This window comes from Mercenaria mercenaria, chromosome 12 (assembly GCF_021730395.1).
Source record: "Mercenaria mercenaria strain notata chromosome 12, MADL_Memer_1, whole genome shotgun sequence".
NCBI lineage: Eukaryota > Metazoa > Mollusca > Bivalvia > Venerida > Veneridae > Mercenaria > Mercenaria mercenaria.
The window spans coordinates 61195928-61215171 of NC_069372.1; the positions used below are offsets into that span (position 1 = coordinate 61195928).

The 19244-nt window shown below is 36.5% G+C and overlaps 2 protein-coding genes across 2 annotated transcripts; both read right to left on the reverse strand.

Moving 5' to 3' along the window:
• Positions 1-2683: 2683 nt before the first annotated feature.
• LOC123535123 (astacin-like metalloendopeptidase) lies at positions 2684-4037 on the reverse strand. The gene is made up of 3 exons (XM_053518873.1): positions 3652-4037; positions 3248-3405; positions 2684-2813 (listed from the first exon to the last, which is right to left on the reverse strand). Exons 1-3 carry the CDS (start codon positions 3719-3721, stop codon positions 2709-2711), a joined length of 333 nt encoding a protein of 110 aa, XP_053374848.1. The 5' UTR covers positions 3722-4037; the 3' UTR covers positions 2684-2708.
• Positions 4038-10010: 5973 nt separating this feature from the next.
• Positions 10011-17396, reverse strand: LOC123535482 (cubilin-like). Its single transcript, XM_053520194.1, has 6 exons — positions 17198-17396; positions 15461-15615; positions 14304-14394; positions 11970-12113; positions 10463-10677; positions 10011-10245 (listed from the first exon to the last, which is right to left on the reverse strand). Exons 1-6 carry the CDS (start codon positions 17262-17264, stop codon positions 10105-10107), a joined length of 813 nt encoding a protein of 270 aa, XP_053376169.1. The 5' UTR covers positions 17265-17396; the 3' UTR covers positions 10011-10104.
• Positions 17397-19244: the final 1848 nt, after the last annotated feature.

Here is a 19244-nt window from a genome sequence, read left to right on the forward strand (position 1 = left end):
CCTAACGGACAATTTTACTAGATCTACAACTCTAATATCCTCCATTGCCAATAGTTAACATTTTGATTGTACTACTACTACTGGTGCCGCTACTTCTATTGCTATTACTACATGTACTTCTTCTTCTTCTACTACTACTACTACTTCTACTACTACTACTACTACAACTGCTACTACTGATACTACTATACCTGCTTCCACTAATACGTCTTGTACATCTACCTCTTCTTCTCCTGCTGCTGTTGTTGCTGTCACTTATTCCTCTGCTGCTGCTGCTACTGCAAATGCCACTACCACTGCCACTACTACTACTACTACTACTACTACTTTCTATTGTTGCCGCTACCGTACTTTACTGCCACCGCTAAGTATTGCAATTTCTATTAATACTAAGTTCTATGCTAGCAGTTTCTTGTGCAGTTTTCTTCTGAAGAATTACTTCATACCGAAGTTTGCAGGGATTATTGACACTGGTGTGTTTTGTGAACGTATTGTGAATTGTTATTTTCCTGAAAAAAATGTATACACCAAGATACAGCGTCTAGAAATAGAATCCCTTTTCCCGTTGCGGAATGCTCTGATTTCTGTCAAGTAATGGTATCTGGGGCTAATGGTCAAACGGAAGGACGGACGGACGGACAAGGGCAAATCTATATGCCCCCCTCCTCAGAGTGGGGGCATAAAATGCAGCAATTAGGCCTTAGATACATGAGTTATCACTAAATTTGACCAAATGACCGGGGATCGTTTTTTTTATGGGAATCAATATTCTTTGTGAGGTTCAGTTTACTTCATGTGGGGGAGTCATAGTACTATAATCTGGAGGTCATAATACTATGACCGGGAGGTCATTATTCTATGGGGGTCGAAATACTTCATTACACCGGTCATGTGAGATTGGCTTAGCGGGAAATAATATATTTTCGCGATATAAATTCTGATAAACGTTTGGAATATGTTGATAATACCCGTAAAGGTAGAAACATATCACAGGCAAAAATTGCTGACTTATTTAGAACAGGTCATAACAGAAATTTATTACTTACATGGCCGGAGTACGCAGGAGCGTTCGCTTATTCTAAAAACGAAGAGAATCGCTACTCTTATTCTAAAACCGAATAGAATCGCTACTCTTATTCTAAAACCGAATAGAATCGCTACTCTTATTCTGAAACCGAAGAATCGCTACTCTTATTCTAAAACCGAAGAGAATGATTTTCTTGCCTCGTATACCAGGCTGGATGAAATGAACTGGCCCATTTGAACGTCAGTCCCCGGCAAATGTGATTATGCATATGACAATGTGTTTAAGTCATTCTGTCGACCTTTGATTCTTTTACACATGTGAAAGTAGTAAGGTAATTGTTGGTGAAAGTCAGTCATGATACTTTATACTAAATCCGTGACCACTGGTTACATAGCATAAATATTAAATAAAACGCATTAAATTTCAATCAAGTCAATGACATGTGATACTTAAGATAATACAAAACATGATTGTTTTACTATTTCAACGGCATGTAAAGTGCACCAACATTAAAGTATTGTTGACATGTCATGCCGATAATTATGTTCAAAACCCCAGACGTCTTTAATTTGGATAAGGTTGATTAGGATATTGGGAAGAGGGATATTGCTGTCCAGTAGGATATGACACAGGTGGATATTGTTGTGGCACAGGTTGGTTGTAGCCTGCACCGTAGTTTATCGCTGTCGTGGCGGTTACATTGACTGGCTGATGGAGTCCCATCTGCAAGTAAGAAAATATACATGTATATTATAAGTTCAACGATAATTCAAACCCGGACATAGCCGCTTGCATCCTATCAAAATGTCCACGTGAATGAATGTTTAATATCGTGTTTTTTTTTTTCAGTTGTACAAAATGCCTTTCATTTCAGCCATGAAATAATAATCATGATAACAATGACGATGATAATAATAAATAAATAAAATTCTTTATTCTGGAAAGGTAACACACATACAAAGTGTATATAGCATAAATATAACATGCAAACTAATTTTCAGGGAGGTTTTACACGACAAAAATCAAAAACAAGCAACGTTATAGAAAAATTTAAGAGTTCGCTAGAGTTTGCAGCTCTCATTCACTCATCCAAAAGACATGTGTATGTATTATAAGCAAAAGCCTCATCTTAAATCAGTATTAAATATATAAATGTATGCATGTATATATTATTTCCGGGATTGTTTGGTATTGGAAGGTATTTCATTTAAAATAAGAGAGGGAACTTGTACCAGGTCTAGTACGCATAACAATACCGTTTTGCAATACTGAACGTAAGTTAAGCCATTTAATAACTGAAAAATTAAAAAGAAAATATTAATGAGTAAAGGCGCCATATTATTCTTAGATTTGTTAACCTTCACCGCTCTGTGGTGTTTCGCCTTGTATCTTAATTTCAGCCAGTCATTTAAAAAGATCTTCCTCTTACCATTCAACACTATATTTGGTATATCACAACATTTCACGTGCGAAATGTTGACATAAACCTGTCTGAATTTCAGTTAAATGCCTCTTTGTGTGTGAGCATGGGACAAGAAAATAGTCTGCGGTGCAGAAAAAAATAATGGTGAGTCTAAATCATACACACAACCACAGTCTAAATAGTAAATAAACCACTGTATACTGGATATAGGTGCTGTATATCGGCAGTGTAAAGAGATAAATATACCTGTCGTGTGAATTAACCAAAGTCCATACCTGACACATATGGAGAATAAATGCTGTTGCCATCATGTACTTCTAGCCAATCATGTGTACACCCCATGTTACTTTCAATATCAAAATCCTGAAAAAAAGTTCAAGTTTCTCATCTGATTAAGAGCATTCTTTTCAACATGCAGTATACAGTCTGTTAAGCTAATTAATATCTTTTAATTTTTAGGAGTCATGGTCTTCTTTAAAACTCATATAAGTAAGATTCTGTGGATCGTGAAAAGCATGAATAAAAATGTTTGTCTTAACAGTACGGCGTACGCTTATGAAAATATTCATCAAAACGCTATAATTTTCGAAAACAAAGTTTTAAATTTGCCAGTAGTTCTTTTGACATCACTACACCAAAACTGTTTTGACCGCGATCAGTTATGTTTCTAAAGGGACTCGAAATCTCGCTGCTACCGGGTTAGTAATCTGACAAGATTGATTTTTTTTTGTGATTGATCCTTCATGGTTTACATTATTCTATATGCTCATATGTATATATTTGTTTCTAAATCATACCTTGAAATAAAGCATGAACCTATCCAATGATTTCATTGATGTTATCAGCAGGTTACAATTCATATTTGATTTATAAGCACTTCTATGTGTAAGTTTCAGCCGCACTGCATCTAGATACGATATGTCCAAAGTACCATTACAGTAATTGTCCATATAATCTGAAATGAAATAATTCTATTTTTATCATTCGACGTACAATTATAACCAAATGATGTTAGAAATAAGTAATGAGTGAAGCAGTTTCGAACCCGTTCAGTCGCTGAGCGAATCAAATTAACTTCTTAAATAATCAGAACAAAGGCATTCTACCAAGTCACTAATTTTGTCAGCACATCTGAGAGAGAAAAAAAATCAGTATTTTAGAAACAATCAGAAATATATATTCAATTATTTACAGTACTTACAAGTCAAAAGAGCTCCCACGTTGCAGAAACAAAACGCCGAAGCCAGATATACAAGCAAAAGAAACTTCATTATGGATCTATTACGACTAATACCTCCGATGTATATTTCAATGATATATTAATTTCTACAAAACCCTTTCTTTAAATCCCTTTAAAAGAAGGACAATGTTAATAGAATTTTCAATCTAAATTCTCCTGTTACTTCCTAGGGTTGTGTGCGTTTTCGAAATATTAACAAAATTCAAACACTTTATATGCAAAATCCAAGCTATGTTAACACAGTATCAAATATAAATGTGTCACTGTCGTTATGTCGTACATCTGTAATCTAAATTTCGCAATAACATTTGTTATCTGTAATAACAGTTGTGTTATCTGTTTTAATTTTATGACCCACTATGATGCGACCACAATCTTCATTTTCTTGTTTATGTCTGATTAGTTCGAAAGGGTAAAACCTTTCAAATATCGTAACTGGCGTGGTCACAGCAGGTATTTGCCATTGAGTCATTTCAAAGTCAGTGGGAATGTCAGATTTCTTTATAAACATCTGAACAAAAAGTCTGATAAAAAATAAAAACAATGTTTTCAATCAGATCACCTTTTTTTTTACTGTTTTATGTAGTAAACAGTGCCAACTGTTAAGACTGGCCGCTTATTTTTAAACTTGATGTGCTTAATGGAAAGTGGCCTATAAAATCTTGACAAATGTTGGCTGGCATAAAAAAGGGTCGTGTACTTTTTCTTTTTCCACCAGGTTCATAATAGCAACAAAGATCCCCGCAGTTTCTCTTCAGAAACAAGAGCTGCCGGAAGGACAGCGCGCCCGACTATTCAACAATATTTACCAGTCTATGACTATTATATATGCGAGTGGAAGAAATTTAAAAAAATGATGCCTGTGTGGGGGTAGAAATAGGAGTTGGTATGGGGGAGGTGGAGTACGAAGAATACTAAGAATCCATGAGATTTAAGGTAGTTATGAAAAATGTTAAAAACGTTTTTTAAGTTTTTAAGGGAAGTGTGGGTAAACAATCTTTAGATTGGGTGGGATAGGGTATGGGATCGGATTGAGGCTGAGATGTATGAGGGAAGAAATATGATAAGATCTGAGTGTATGGAATGTAAAAAATGTTTCGAGGAAGGGAGCGAAGAGGGTGTGAGGGATAGAAGTGTGTGGGGAATAGGGGAAGGGCATGCGGAATACCTAAAAACATTGGGGTGGGGGCAGTGGGCAGTGGGGTTAGGTGTGTACTAGCTTGAAAGAGGGAAGAGGGGTGGTCGAGTAGAAGAAGAGTGTTTGGGTCAGTATATTAAAGTGATATTTAAGTGAAATTGAGAAGCAAACTGAGACGCTAGCTATAAAACTTTAGCACTACTACAATTTTTGATCCCGATGACCTGGACCTTTGAGGTACCTGACCCTATACCAAGATATATCTGTCCCTTTAAGACCAACCCTCATGTAAAGTTTGATCATTATAGGGACAGCAGTTAATGGTTAATGGAGAAGCTGGTAATAAAACTTATAAAACTTTAACCTAAACGAAACGCCGATGCCATAGCGAGTACAATACTCAATATCCCTCCATATTCTTCGAATAGTCGAGCTAGAAGTATGTCCACTTTGGTCTAGTATGATGAGAGTACTATTGACAAAACGTGTATATGGTTAACATACCGAAATGCTACTTGATAAAACATGTGGCTCAGTATGGCAAGACACAGAGCAGGGGAGTGACTCTTTAATATAATTATGTAAGTCTGCAAATTATACTGCGAGGCATTACAACTAGTCGTGACAATTCGTTTAACAACTGAATGCATAGGCTGTCACATACATATCAATGAATTTGCAATGCGTCTGGTAAGTGATATATAGATAACGGTCTTCTCGCAGTTGAAAAATGATAATTAACATTATTGCAGGATAACTGAATACGGCCAAACTTGCACGCTGCCAGATATACTGGTATTTTCCAGTCCTTTGGCAGGAATCAGCATGTATGCGGACTATCCCATGTCCGCAGTCATACGTTAGAGTTCATACTCGAGAGCCTTGTATCATATATCGAGTCGTAGTGATCATACTGGCAACAGTTGACCATTTTTCAGTGTACAAGCTCCAGTACAGAAGACGAACTACACACCATCGACCTACAATCTTTTATTGAAGATTTTTCATGCGTCACATGTTCGTCATGTACCCTTATCAAGCACAGACATAGATCAGGTGGTGAAGGCGTATTTAAATGGGTCATGTTCGCTGACTGAGAAACATGCTCCCAACTGTACTTTGACTAAGCTGCTCCTGGTTTAAGGAAGAACTTAACAGCAAAACATTTGACAATATTTTGTTTTAAATTCTGAACAATTTATAACGCTTTTTGACCAATGAATCTCTTCTGTAAAGGAAGCGCGGGAATTTAGCGCGCATTAACAAATTACCAGTAAAATGGCCACGGCCTTCCAAAAGGCGTGCTAAATGAAAAACATCCGAGTAAAAATAAAAACCCGTACGTTACAGAATGGTATTTTTTAATTTTTTTTTGTAAAATACTTTTTACAAATAAATGAGCCATTACAACAGTAGTTTGATCAGGACTGTTGCATACTGCTGTCGTAGATTTTATCAGCCCGGATCACAACAGGCGCTTGAGCGCCCCGGTTGATGCAGGTCACGGGCTGGCAAAATCCAATGACCCCAGACCAAGCTACTGTTACAATATACCTATTATCTAGGAATGAGATGTTGAATCGTTATCTGAGTTGCCATGACAATATCGTCTCGTTGATGAACTGCAACAAGCTGAGGTAGACTTACAGTCTGTTGAGATAAAGTATTCTTTCTTCATACTGACACTGACATTTTCTCAGAAAACCCTTTTTCTCACTAGGCTTATCTCAACAGAGTCAGAGGTAAGTTGTAAAAAAAATTCAGAGAGTGCTATTTAAGAAGATTTTATGGCAGAGCGGTTTATTTTACATGACTCTAACGACTGATGCCAGTCTACAAGCTGAGGCTGCATGCAAATAAAACCGAAGTAGTGCTGTTCACACATCAAAGGATAACTTTAGATACATTGCATACATTTCGACAATGGTCGGTGACTTTGTTATAACAAAATGAATAATCTGTTGCAGGAATCTCGGTGCAATATTTAGACACTAATGCATGGGAACTATGTTTGGAGGTTTGGGTATGCACAACTCCGTAAAAAAGTTCATGTAAAATGGTGCTTGATCAGCGATACCACCAAAACCCTCGTGAATTGCCTGGTTACCTTAAGATTATTATGTATACACAAGTGCAATACTTTGTTTAGTGATATGAGACAATGCATTTTCAGAACACGGCAGCTCACATAGTCAGTACCACCATTATAGAATTATCCCTGTATAGGTGTTCCATTGGCTGCCAGTTAGGTACAGAGTGCCGTAAAAATTCTTACCCGCACCTACCGTCCTTCCCCAACGTATATAGGGAATGATAGAAGTATACATATCAGCCAAGAACACACTGGATAACCGGCTATCCTGACGCCCGCTGGAAATTTAACCCAGCTGTAAATCGGTAGGTAAAGTTTTTCATTTATTTCTATTAAAACGAAGCCAATTCTTGTAAATCAACTTGACAGTTTTGTTAAGGAATGGCCATGGCTTACACTTTCAATTTCTGGGCCAAAAACGATCGTTATGTTTTGAAATATTCGCTAACAAAATCTTCAGTTTGAAAAATCGAGCAAAAATCCGAAGTTTTGCGCAGATTGTTTTGTTTATGAACAACCTGTGAAAACATTTATCATCTGGTTTAAAAAAATAAGTTAAAAAAAGTTTCCAAAATAAAGGAAATCATTGAAGGGTATGCCAGATTTACAGTTCGTGATATTGCACGAAAGGTAGGCATATCACTGTCAACGGTTCACCTTATTTTGAAGAAGCATTTGAAAGTCAGAAAGATTTCTGCTAGATGGGTGCCACATCTGTTGACTGATGAGCAAAAGAGGCAACGGATTAAAGTGGCCAAAAAGTTGCTTCAAATGTTTCCAAAATATGACAAAAAGCAGTTTGCCAATGTCGTCACAGGTGATGAAACCTGGGTCCATTATTTTGAACCCGTCAGAAAGGTTAGCAATAAGATCTGGGCCACTAAACACAGCAAACGCCCAATAATTGCCAAACGTTCTTTGAGTGCAAAGAAGGTTTTGTATGCAATCTTCTTCTCTGGTGAAGGAGTCGCAATAAAAGTGCCGGTGAAAAAGGGCAAAGCATCACCGGAAAGTACTACAAAGACATAGTACTGAAGAAACTGAAAAAGTATTATCAGAAACGACGCCCTGCCACTGGTTTTAAACATGTCCGTCTTCTACATGACAATGCCCCCGCTCATACCTCCGCAATAGTTACGGCGTTTTTGAAGAAAGAAAAAGTAACTGTTTTGCCTCACCCCCCGTATTCCCCAGACCTTGCCCCATGTGATTTCTCTTTGTTTCCGAAATTGAAATCATTCCTTGCTGGGCGGAAATACCAGTCCCGACAGGCACTTGGATCTGCCATTCATCAGTACCTTATTACTGTGCCCAAATCAGCGTACCGTGACGCCTTCAAGAAGTGGATACATCGGCTGAAACTTTGCATTTCTAGCCACGGGGAGTACTTCGAGGGCATGAAATGAGCCCTTTTGGGCTAACTTGAAATTTGAAGTCTCCAGATAGAAATAAGCAATTCATTTCGAACATCCCTCGCTATGATCAAATACAGTGTTGGTAATGGTTACATGTGGTCAGGACTCTCCAATCAACCGCCCTTGCTAGATTTTGAAAATGAACACTTTACCAATATTGCTGTTCATACTACAAGACAGGCGAGTATGAAATTGACACTGGGAACCTTTTTTTGTGCTGGATACAGGCATTGTATCGCCCATTTTCGGGTACCAGCATTAAAGCGTATCGTGTAAGCGTTCCCCGTTTAGTAATTATGCGGTTGAATGAAGTATAAAGCGAATCAATTTTGGTACGAAAAACTAAGGAAGATTCTGGAATACGAGCGTCTTCTGTATCTTGCCCTTTCCTACCACTAACATTACTAACAGTCTTTTGGAGGAGTCACCCCGGCGACTGTAGATAAGCTCAATAAAAAAAAAATTGATCGATTTATGGAAGTTATCGATTTCTACTCGAACCCGGAATGTCAATTGTCAGGACCGGTGTCATTTAACGGAATGGTTACAGTCCCGACGGCTGATAAAATGTTGGTGCTTATGTTAAAGTTGAATCGACTAATATTTCCAAGTTTATTGTAATATAAAGAGATTTGCTTATAAAAAGAGAATTTTTAAAATATGCTGAAATTGTTATAAAACTTTTTCTATGATCGCCCCTATGATCAGTTCCTGTTAAAACGCAAAGATATTGGCTAACAGTTGCCAGGAGCGACGGAGGAGGTCCTGAACCCCAAGTGTTTGTGGGTTCAAACCAAGAAACGCCAGTCAGAGGAACAACATTAATAACGACCTTCACACTTAAATTTACACTTTTAGCTCTGTATTCAAAATTCACTGACTCCTAAATATAAGAAAGTTACCAAGCAATTGTTTTTTTTTTCAATCTAATCTTACCCCAAGGAGCGCATTTCCGCATGGTTTTGCTACTCCTGTCACCTGACTATATATTAGGCCGAAACAGGAGTCAAACTTCTATGGATTTCGCTATATGAATGCGAGACAGATGTCAATTTACTTTCTCAGTTAAAGAACATAAACTTTTTTTCAATGTTCGTGATTCTTTACCTTCTTTATTACGGAAGTTGAATGGAAAGTATTTGTTTGACATTCTAAAACAACTGCTTATATCATTTTTTCCCCATTTAATAGCACGCGTTACATAATTATTTTGGCAATATAAATGACCACAGTATTAACCTGCTTTTATGTAATGGAATTTTAGCCAAACTGTTCCGGGTCTTCACAATTAGCCGTAAGGATACAAAATCCTACAAGTTTTATGCGGATAAAATGTTTTATAAATAAACTTGACTTTTAACTTGCGTCGTGCGCTCAAATGATGCTAGTTAAATCAAAAATTTTCAATTGGTTTAGAAAATATGCAAAGCTATTTGACCATTAACTGACCAGTGTGACCTGACCGTATTACCTGGGTCGTGCATGCATCACGCGTATTATAATGGTGAACATTTATATGTAGTGAAAATCCATAAAACTGTTTTAGAAAGAAATGACCGGCGGGTGGACACGTGCTACTCCATTATAGCCCAGTTTATCAGGGGATAATGTAGTTACACATTCTTAAATAATTAGAATCAGAACCACAATTGTTTTATATATAACCACGAATATGTAAAGAAAAACTGATTTTTAATGTCTAAAACGAAGCAATCAATGCTTCGATTTTACTTTTATTATTGATACACAATCATTAATTTCTGATCCTTTCAGTATTGTGGGTATTGACCGGCAGGATATGCCTGTTGGGGCTGAGGAATGTACTGCGGTGGGTACTGTTGAGGTACTGGTTGATTATACCCTGTTGTTGTCGCCACCACATTAACCGGCTGATGAACAGCGGTCCCGACCTAGAAAAAAAAGTAACTTAAATGAATGAATCAGCTGAAATCATTTCTTACAAGGAAAGTTTGCTCTTTTTCAACTTCTATATTACTGAAATAAAATCCTTTTTATTTTATTTTCCGATGTCTAGTAGACCTACATGACTGTTAAGCATCTAAGGCTATAAATTCATGAAATTATTCGTACCTATTTTTGTTTATGAAATCAAATATAAGAACTCACATATGCTAGTCTACGCCGGCGACACATTATCACAATAACTACTGACAAAATTGTTACAAAGACGACTGATCCAATGGCAATGCCAGCGATGGCGCCACCAGCAATGATGACGCTACAGTCGGAATAATCCCCACATGGGTTGTAACCGTTACACGTCAAACTGTCCGAGATACAGCGGCCATTATCACAGGAATACTCGTAGGAATAACACAAACCTAAAAAAAACAGAAAAGAAGTGCGTTTTCCTGAACTTGTGATGCGTGTCGTGGTGTCGTGTACTATCAAATTAGTAGTGAATTTATGCAGAAGGTTTTTGTCATAGCATATGACTTCGTATATGAAATATTTATGATTAGGAAAACTAATGGTAATTTTTCTACATTTTTATGCATTATTCGAGATAACAAAACATTCAACATTATTAGAATCTAAAGGCGTATGATTGAAGTAACGATCATAATAAATGTTTATAGTTATTTATTTATAGGAACAAAGTACATTTTACATATTTAAGAGTGTTAGAATTTGATTTTTAACAGCTTTAAGCAAATTTTCAGAATATGCAAGTCAACAGCCAACTGTAATTGCATCATTTTGACAAAGTCTCGAACAAGGAATCAGTAAAACCGAATGATGCTCCCCGGTGCAAGTGCTTGTCCCAATATGGGGAATAACGTCTTAGGCCTAACTACAGTAAAGGAACCAGTGTAGGAGCCATCTGGTCTATTGCGTAATGGCGGACAGATTTTTGAACACTATTTTTTAACTTGGCATGGCCAGACAGGTCTAATTTAAAACTGTTTTCTGTTTGAATTTTCATTGTCGGTGTATTTTTGACATTTTGGTAGAAAAGTTGTTGGATTTGGTGAAGTGAAACTCAATTTTAGTATGAGTAGTACTTCCGGGTCACAGCAGTGTGACTTTGATGTGTGATGTGATTTTACAGTAAGCAAATGTGACAAAAGAAATCTCCCTTAGAAGATACATGACCCCTACCTTTCTCTTCATTTTATGTCAGTTTTATTATAACTCTTTAAAAAGAAGTAAGAATTTGTTTTCTAAAATTGGTCTAGCTATGTTTGGTAGCTCATTAAAATGTCAGTTTTATATAGAATATATAGGGAATACTATTTATTGCTAGTTTGACTTATTAGAAACCAAAAAAAAAAGCCCACTATCATTTTGTGAAGTTTCAATGAAATGCCATTAATTCTTTTCACGTAATGCTCCGGACAAGCCTTATTTTGTATAACAAAGGGAGATGATTCAAAAACTAAGTAAGGTAGAGTTATGATTCTTTGACACTGCACTTTGTCTCAATGACCTCTATGAATATGCGAAGTTTCAATCAACTGCCATTAACACTTTTCAAGATATACTCCTGACAAAAGTGTGACGAACGGACTAACGGACGGACGGACGGACAAAGCGGCAACTATATGCTCATCCACATATTTCTTCTTATGTGAAAATTAATACCGACAAAGATAAATTAGTTGCGTCATACCTGTATGGTAACTTGTGAGAACCATGTCGAAACCACTATCGTACGAGACAGAACTGTCGCTGACAAATTTAAGATACAGATAGTTTCCTGAAGTCTTACGCACTGTACTGCTCATGTAATACCCACACTGCTTCCCGTACAAACCTATGTAGAAATCAATGATACTGAGAACATGTTGATCACGTGCCATATGATATTAATACACTATTTCAGACCTAAATATATTCCTGCAATTGTTTTATAATATATTCACAAAGTTATATGAACAATGAAAAAAGAACTTATTGATTACAGCCGGAAAGTGTATACATATATTTTTCGAGTCAATGGCCAGTCTATGTTATATTCTGGCATTGCTCACATGGAGGCAATCGCTCATTTCAGGTAACAATTTTTCCGGCCGCAGGCCTGTATTGATTTCACATTTACTTCCTGTAAATATATGGGGTGAAGTTCATTTAACAGCTGATTAAAACTGTACATTTTGATTGGTGGATGAAGAATTCCACAGGTTGTCGAATGGAATAGATACCATTTTCTTAAGGGGTGTGCAGGTGCTCTGAGCTATACTGTTAGACAGTATAATCCGTGGAATAGCTTGTGTCCTAAACGAATCCCCTTAGTAGTGAAACAATTTTGCCACTCTGATACGGAGTGACCTCCCGTAGACGATTTACAGTTTACTCGTCCCCCAGTCAACTCGTCCCCATTTTGGTCATTTTGTATCCCTTGACGATTTCAAACCCTCCTTTTCAGTCTTAATATTAGATAAATATAATTATGATGTAAAATTTGTGTCCTGTAAACTATGTTCTACGTAAAAAAATGTGAAAGTTTTGACCTAGAACTATGAAATTTAGATCGAATTTAGATCACCATAATATGGTAGTGCACACATAATTTCGTCTGGATCTCTTTAGTATCTTCAGAGTGATTGCCTTTCAATTGTTTAAAATCCGCATATTTGTACATAACAAACTAGCAAATTGGTGAAATGAAATCAAACTTCTTTCATTTTTTCCATGATTTTTTATTATCAACATGTGAATGTGTGTACTCACACCCTGTCACCCCCACCTCCCTGGTCACACCCCTCCCCCTCCCCACCCCACTTTTTTCATGAATATCTATCAACATGCAAAGTTGTAAAGCTCCTCCACCCAGTCACCCCCACCATCCCGACCATGCACCCTCCCACCACCAACATTTTCTTTCCATTTTTATTTCCATGAATATTTATTTTCAACATGTGAAGATTTTTTACCCTCACCTCAAAAAAAAAAAAAAAGTTCAAACCTCCCATGAAAATGTATCAATTTATCATCATGACATGTGAAGTTGTAACCCCCACCCCGTCACCAATCACACTCCAGATATATTTCTTTGCCATTCCTCATCACAAACCGATTCGGCGGGGGATACTAATTTATCGAATTGTACTTAGACAAAATAACAAAAACAACAACAAAACAACAAAACACACACACACACACACACACACACACACAAACCCACAAAACAAAACCCACAAAACAAAACAAAAACACACATACAAAAAAAAAAAAATACTTGCCGATCACCAGGTATTTACACTCAAATTATTACCAGAATGTTTTCAATTTTTGTTTTTGCTGACCAGTAAATTTAATAGTGTTTATTTACATTTTATGACCTTTCGGAAAAGGTCGTACGCATTGTTATTGGACATTGACTATACCAAAGCACCCATCAGTTTCTTATTAGAAACTCCTTATATACAGGTAAATGACCCTTGTGGGAAAGATCATTTTTGATGTAAACAACACGCTAAATAATTAAAAATCATAATATCTGCAAATTAAAAAAAAACATTTAAGGTCATAAGCGCCACCTACCGATTTTCAATGGACTGTGATAATTACAACTATTTAGATATGTATTTGACGGTATTGGCGTGTTTGGGGGAAATATTAATCTTCCGGATCCTTATATAAAACCGTGGAAGACAGTAAAACGAATGCCTTCCTCAACACAAATCGTCTACCATACATTCTTAATACTTTTCCCAAATACTGAGCCCAAAAGTGTTTTTTTTTCTCACGGACCAAATTTGTAGATAAATTGCACACTGCGATTTGGGCGAAGTCTTCGAAGAAAGTATTGAGTATGTGTGTTGCGAAAGCTTTCGTTTTCCTGTCTTAGACCTAGTCAAAATCTTAGACGTTCTGACTTTTTAATGTGTTGTTCCTCTGAGCCTGTGAATTAATTTGTTATAAACTGAAAAAGGAAACAACATAAAAAGTTGCAATAAGTAACATAGAAAACAAAAGAAGCGTATAATATGGCTGCTTTTACCAGAGACATATGAAGACGTTGAAAATTCACCATCCCGTACCTCCAACCAGTCATTTGTGCATGATGATAAGGTCGAATCCACATCGAAATTCTGAAACAAAATATTGTATAATATTAACACACGTTTTAGTTATATATTAATTTGAAATATACATGTATACGATGTTCTGTTAGGTACACAGTGGTATCGCTTTTCAACACTCCATGGTGATACTACAGTAGGTCAATACGAAAATGAAAAGTTGATGATAATTTTAATAATAATATTGAGTAATAATAAGAAACGTTCTGTGAAAAATGCCGAATGTGTCAAAACATTCGACTACTGTTTATCCCACTTTCAGTATTACCGACAAAACGTACTGTCAGTGCAAGCAAAAGAGTTTTACAAAGGTAATGATAGTGAGACGTGAAAGAAAGAAAACGAGACTGAAAAAATAGGACAGTTATAAAATCAAGTTACAACACACCTTGCTGCCATTACGCATACTGCATGTCTGAAATATGCAATAGTGGGCAGGAGAAGAAATTTGAAATGGAGGTTGTTGTACTTGTGTTATAATTAGCGATTGTATGAATTTGTCTATAGGCTAGAGGGTTTGTATGAAATCAGGGATCTTAACATTCGTGAAATCTGCATTTCTGAGACACTGTCAAAGCGGAATTTATCATCTGATTGCTGTTACTTGCACCATTTCTATTTTGTTGATATCGAGTTTAGTATAGGGTATCCACACTGGGGAACAGTACTGCACTTGCGGTCTGACAGGAATATTAATGCGTAGAATAGACTTCTATTTTGTTGATATCGAGTGTAGTATAGGGTATCCACACTGGGGAACAGTACTCAAATTGCGGTCTGACAGGAATATTAATGCGTGGAATAGATTTCTATTTTGTTGATATCGAGTGTAGTATAGGGTATCCACACTGAGGAACAGTACTCCACTTGCGGTCTGACAGGAATATTAATGCGTGGAATAGATTTCTATTTTGTTGATATCGAGTATAGTATAGGGTATCCACTTGCGGTCTGACAGGAATATTAGTGCGTGGAATAGATTTAGTCTCTGTGGGGCGAATAACATACCGGTATGATCATCAAAGTTGTTAAACCCATCAAAGTTAAAATTATGTGACTTCTTAAGAAGACTTACCTTGAAGTAAAACATGATTCTGCTGAGAGAGTCTGTTTTAACTCGGATATAACAGTTCATGTTTCTTTTGTACCAGGTGCTGGAAGTAAGCTTCAACCTCACTGAATCAAACAGTCCTAAGTCAATGTCCTGGTTACATATCTCGTCCATGTACTCTAAATATGATAAATACATATAAGTACTTAGTTTATATTGGATTTTCTTATACCATATGGACACTTCTAAGTCAAATAGCGACTTTTCAAAATACTCCTCCATCCATTACTTCAGGTAGTGGTGTCTGCTTACTAGGTAGATTCAATGGTCTTTAGCAAGCCAGCTGGGAGGCTTTCTAAGGATCATAACATTGCCCATAGCCGTACGGGACAAGTGAGTCGATGCCTGAGACCATGGCTGGAAGTAACAGAGGGTCCCTGATAATAAGGGGTAACAGTGTGATAGAATGTCTTGTAAAAATGCCCTTAAATCATACAAACGATGCAAATTAGGCAAAATAAAGAATAAAACATTGTAAGATTTAAAATGGAAATTAAACAAAAAATTGGATGTAACAAGGTTGGCGTTGTAGAGGTTTGTAGAGGCCAGTACGAGTGTGGAATGAATGAATGAATGAATGAATGAATATGAGAACTGTCTTATTATTTTGTATCGAGTTTGTTCATCGCGTGCACGAGTATTCAAGAATGTGAAAACTCGTCGGAGCGAACTCGAGCTTTGCTATTTGATACTGATATAAGTTTAATGACGATTTTCTTCGTGAAAAATCGACTTTGATCCTCAAAGAAAGGTGACCTGATGCCGCAGAATTTAGCGCATGATATATGAATGTTTGCTATTAAAGTAGCATAATGTGCTAAATAAAGTGATAATATCTCTCAAATAATTTCATACGAATGATCCGTTTTTAAGATCTTTTTTGAAAGATATTCACAGGAATGTTAATTTTTTGGTGACCCTCCACACATAGTTTATAACATTCTGATTCGTCAAAAAATAGACGCCAGTCTCCGTATAAAGTATTTAGCAACTCTTCACGTGAAGAACTTACACCCGACTTTGAAAATGTTACGTGGGTGACCAACTTCAAAGTGTTCATAATACTCCGATTTGTAAGGGCTAAAATAAAATAGAAAAGTATTCAAATGCCACCTCCTCCTAAACCACAGATCTGATTTTGAAATAACTGTAAAGAAATGTTTCTTGTGTGACCTACTAAAATTGTGAAAATCCACACTGATTTGTCAAAAAAGAGACGTGTCTGGTGGGTCTAGTCATAATTGGGTGGGTATACATGAATATGTACGGAGTATAATATGTCATCTTTCAAAGTCGATTTTAAAACAGTCGAATCACTAGTTCTTTTTTGGCATTCATTTATTTCAAGTGTGAAATCTACGGATCGGGCGGGCTGTATGTCCTCCGTGGCGATTTGATAAAAGACATTGTGTCTGAAATTATTCGTCCCCCACCTCTGACTCATGTGTGGAAGTTTGCAGTTACTTGCAGAGAACAGGTTTGTACTGGTTCATAATCAAGGAACACTGTTACTGCCCGCCGTTATACTGATATATTGTTGAAAAACAGCGTTAAACCCAAACCTGCAGTCTGTTTTAACAATTCAAGTTGATTTCAACTTAGTTCAAAATTACTAACATATTTAAAATAAATTAAAAGCTTGATGACAATATTGAAAGAATATTAAATGGCTAACTAATGGAATAATACAAATTTTTTTACCGTAGGTTATGGCAGCCGCATAATGACCGAGAATCGACAGAAATATACAGAATAGTTGGTACTTCATGACGATTCTAATCCTGATAATTATAGAGAAGCTTCAGCTTTTAATTGACCACCTGAAACTCCGACTTTATGTATACGAGATATCCTCTATATTTAATAATTATTTTAGTTTTATCAATACTACAATACTACCGGTGATAAATGTAATTTTAGTGATAAGTAATCTAGTACAAGTATCAACATTTCAAAATAGAGTGAGAAATGCGCCTGACTAGATATCGTGACCGCTCCTTTCATTTGTAACAGTATTTTAAAATTTACATTGTTTGCAGAAAAAAAATGTACAATTCGTATAGTGGTTGTTTTCTTTGTTTCTTTTTGGCCAGCGAGGCCAGATCCAGTTTGCTGAAGAACGGCCTTAACAGTCTTTAAATTCACCGATAGCAAGACTTGACTTCTAACCCAGTTTCATAATCTTGAAACATAGTTTTGGACATGCTGGATTAAAGTCTGGTATCCAGAGTCCGATGATCCTCTTATTTAGAATCATTTCGGCCGCAACAAATTTCTAGAGGATATAAATAATGCACGTACAGAAACCCCGCCCCGCCCTCTCCTCGTTACACCCTATTTTTTTGTAGATTTGCAGAAATGGCTGTATTCAGTAATTTAAAGCACATAGTCTGAATATAATAATGACTCAGACTTTAATTTCGGATACAGCACAGCTTGACACACTATCGGTATCTAAACAAATAATGGATGATCAGCGTCTACATTCAAACTCGCTTCTGATATTATACAGATAACAGCAATCAGTATGGATGGTTTCGACAGACACCTATAAAACAATGTAAAAGTTCATGACGAATGAATGTGATTACATTTCTTGTATAATAATCCATATCATGACAGGACTTTCTTTTATTTGAAATGTCGATAGGCTTATTTTAACTATATGAACTATTTTAGAGAACATAGAGAATGTGAGGATTTCTATTTCTCCTTATATGTACGGGTCGTTATAAGAATACAGTTTGCTATTTATCTTATTTAGATCTAAGAAATAATAGTAACTACAACATTCATGCAGATTTTAAACAAAAGCATACTTCGAAACTCTCACAATTTACTTAAACTGCTCCCCCAACACCCCCATTCCCACCATCAGCAATTTTCTTATACTCCATGTATCTAAAAAACTTTCAAATAATTCCATTTGCAATAAGGCAAACTAAACAATATGATACAAGTGTGCCAGACTGTCACAAAATACGGCCGTAATCTAACTTGGCCTAATTCAAGGGCCATAATCAGAGTGTCTGGCGCGATTTGGCTGGTTATCGAACTTGGCCGAGATATTATGCCCACAAACATTGTCAGCAAGCTTGGTGAAGATCGGATGAAAACTGTTTGACTTAGGGAGCGGACAAGGCTAAATTCGCATTTTTCAAGTAATTCAAGGGCCATAATCCAAGAATGCCAGGGGCGATTTGGCTGGTTATCGAACTTGGCTGAGATATTATGCCAACAAACAATGCAGGCGTTTGGTGAAAATCGGATGAAAACTATTTGATTTAGAGAGCGGACAATGCTAAATTCGCTATTTTTCAAGTAATTCAAGGCCTATATTCCAAGAATGCCAGGGGCATATTGGTCGAGATATTGTGCCCACAAACATTGTCAGCATTGCCAAGTTCGTTGAAGATCGGGTGAAAACTGCTAGACAAGAAAACATGCTTTGGACGCCGACCGCTCGCCGCCACGGGTGTTCACATAATACGCCCCGCTCTTTCAGAGACGGGCGTGTATAAAAAGTGAAGAAAATATCTTCGATCGAAATTCTGATTTAAGTTGAATATTTATATGCACTGTGTATTTTGTATATTTTATATTATTAAAATCAAACACTAAAATTTCAAAAAAAAAAAAAAAAAAAAAAAAAAAAAAAAATTGTGTATTAATCGGAAGGCAAATTACAATTTGGCGCAAGAGTTTTTTTGCTGTTCTATTGAGATCCTCGAGCTTATGCAGACGTAAA

What these genes read in the sequence shown, in the direction of transcription:
- LOC123535123 (XM_053518873.1), bottom strand. Translation starts at nt 3,721, where the DNA reads ATGAAGTTTCTTTTGCTTGTATATCTGGCTTCGGCGTTTTGTTTCTGC. An exon ending in CGTGGGAGCTCTTTTGACTT is followed by an intron (nt 3,406 to 3,651) that starts GTAAGTACTGTA and finishes ATTTCATTTCAG; the next exon opens with ATTATATGGACAATTACTGT. An exon ending in GGTTCATGCTTTATTTCAAG is followed by an intron (nt 2,814 to 3,247) that starts GTATGATTTAGA and finishes ACTTTTTTTCAG; the next exon opens with GATTTTGATATTGAAAGTAA.
- LOC123535482 (XM_053520194.1), bottom strand. Translation starts at nt 17,264, where the DNA reads ATGAAGTACCAACTATTCTGTATATTTCTGTCGATTCTCGGTCATTAT. An exon ending in TGCGGCTGCCATAACCTACG is followed by an intron (nt 15,616 to 17,197) that starts GTAAAAAAATTT and finishes TATCATATTTAG; the next exon opens with AGTACATGGACGAGATATGT. An exon ending in TCTCACAAGTTACCATACAG is followed by an intron (nt 10,678 to 11,969) that starts GTATGACGCAAC and finishes TGTTTTTTTTAG; the next exon opens with GTTTGTGTTATTCCTACGAG.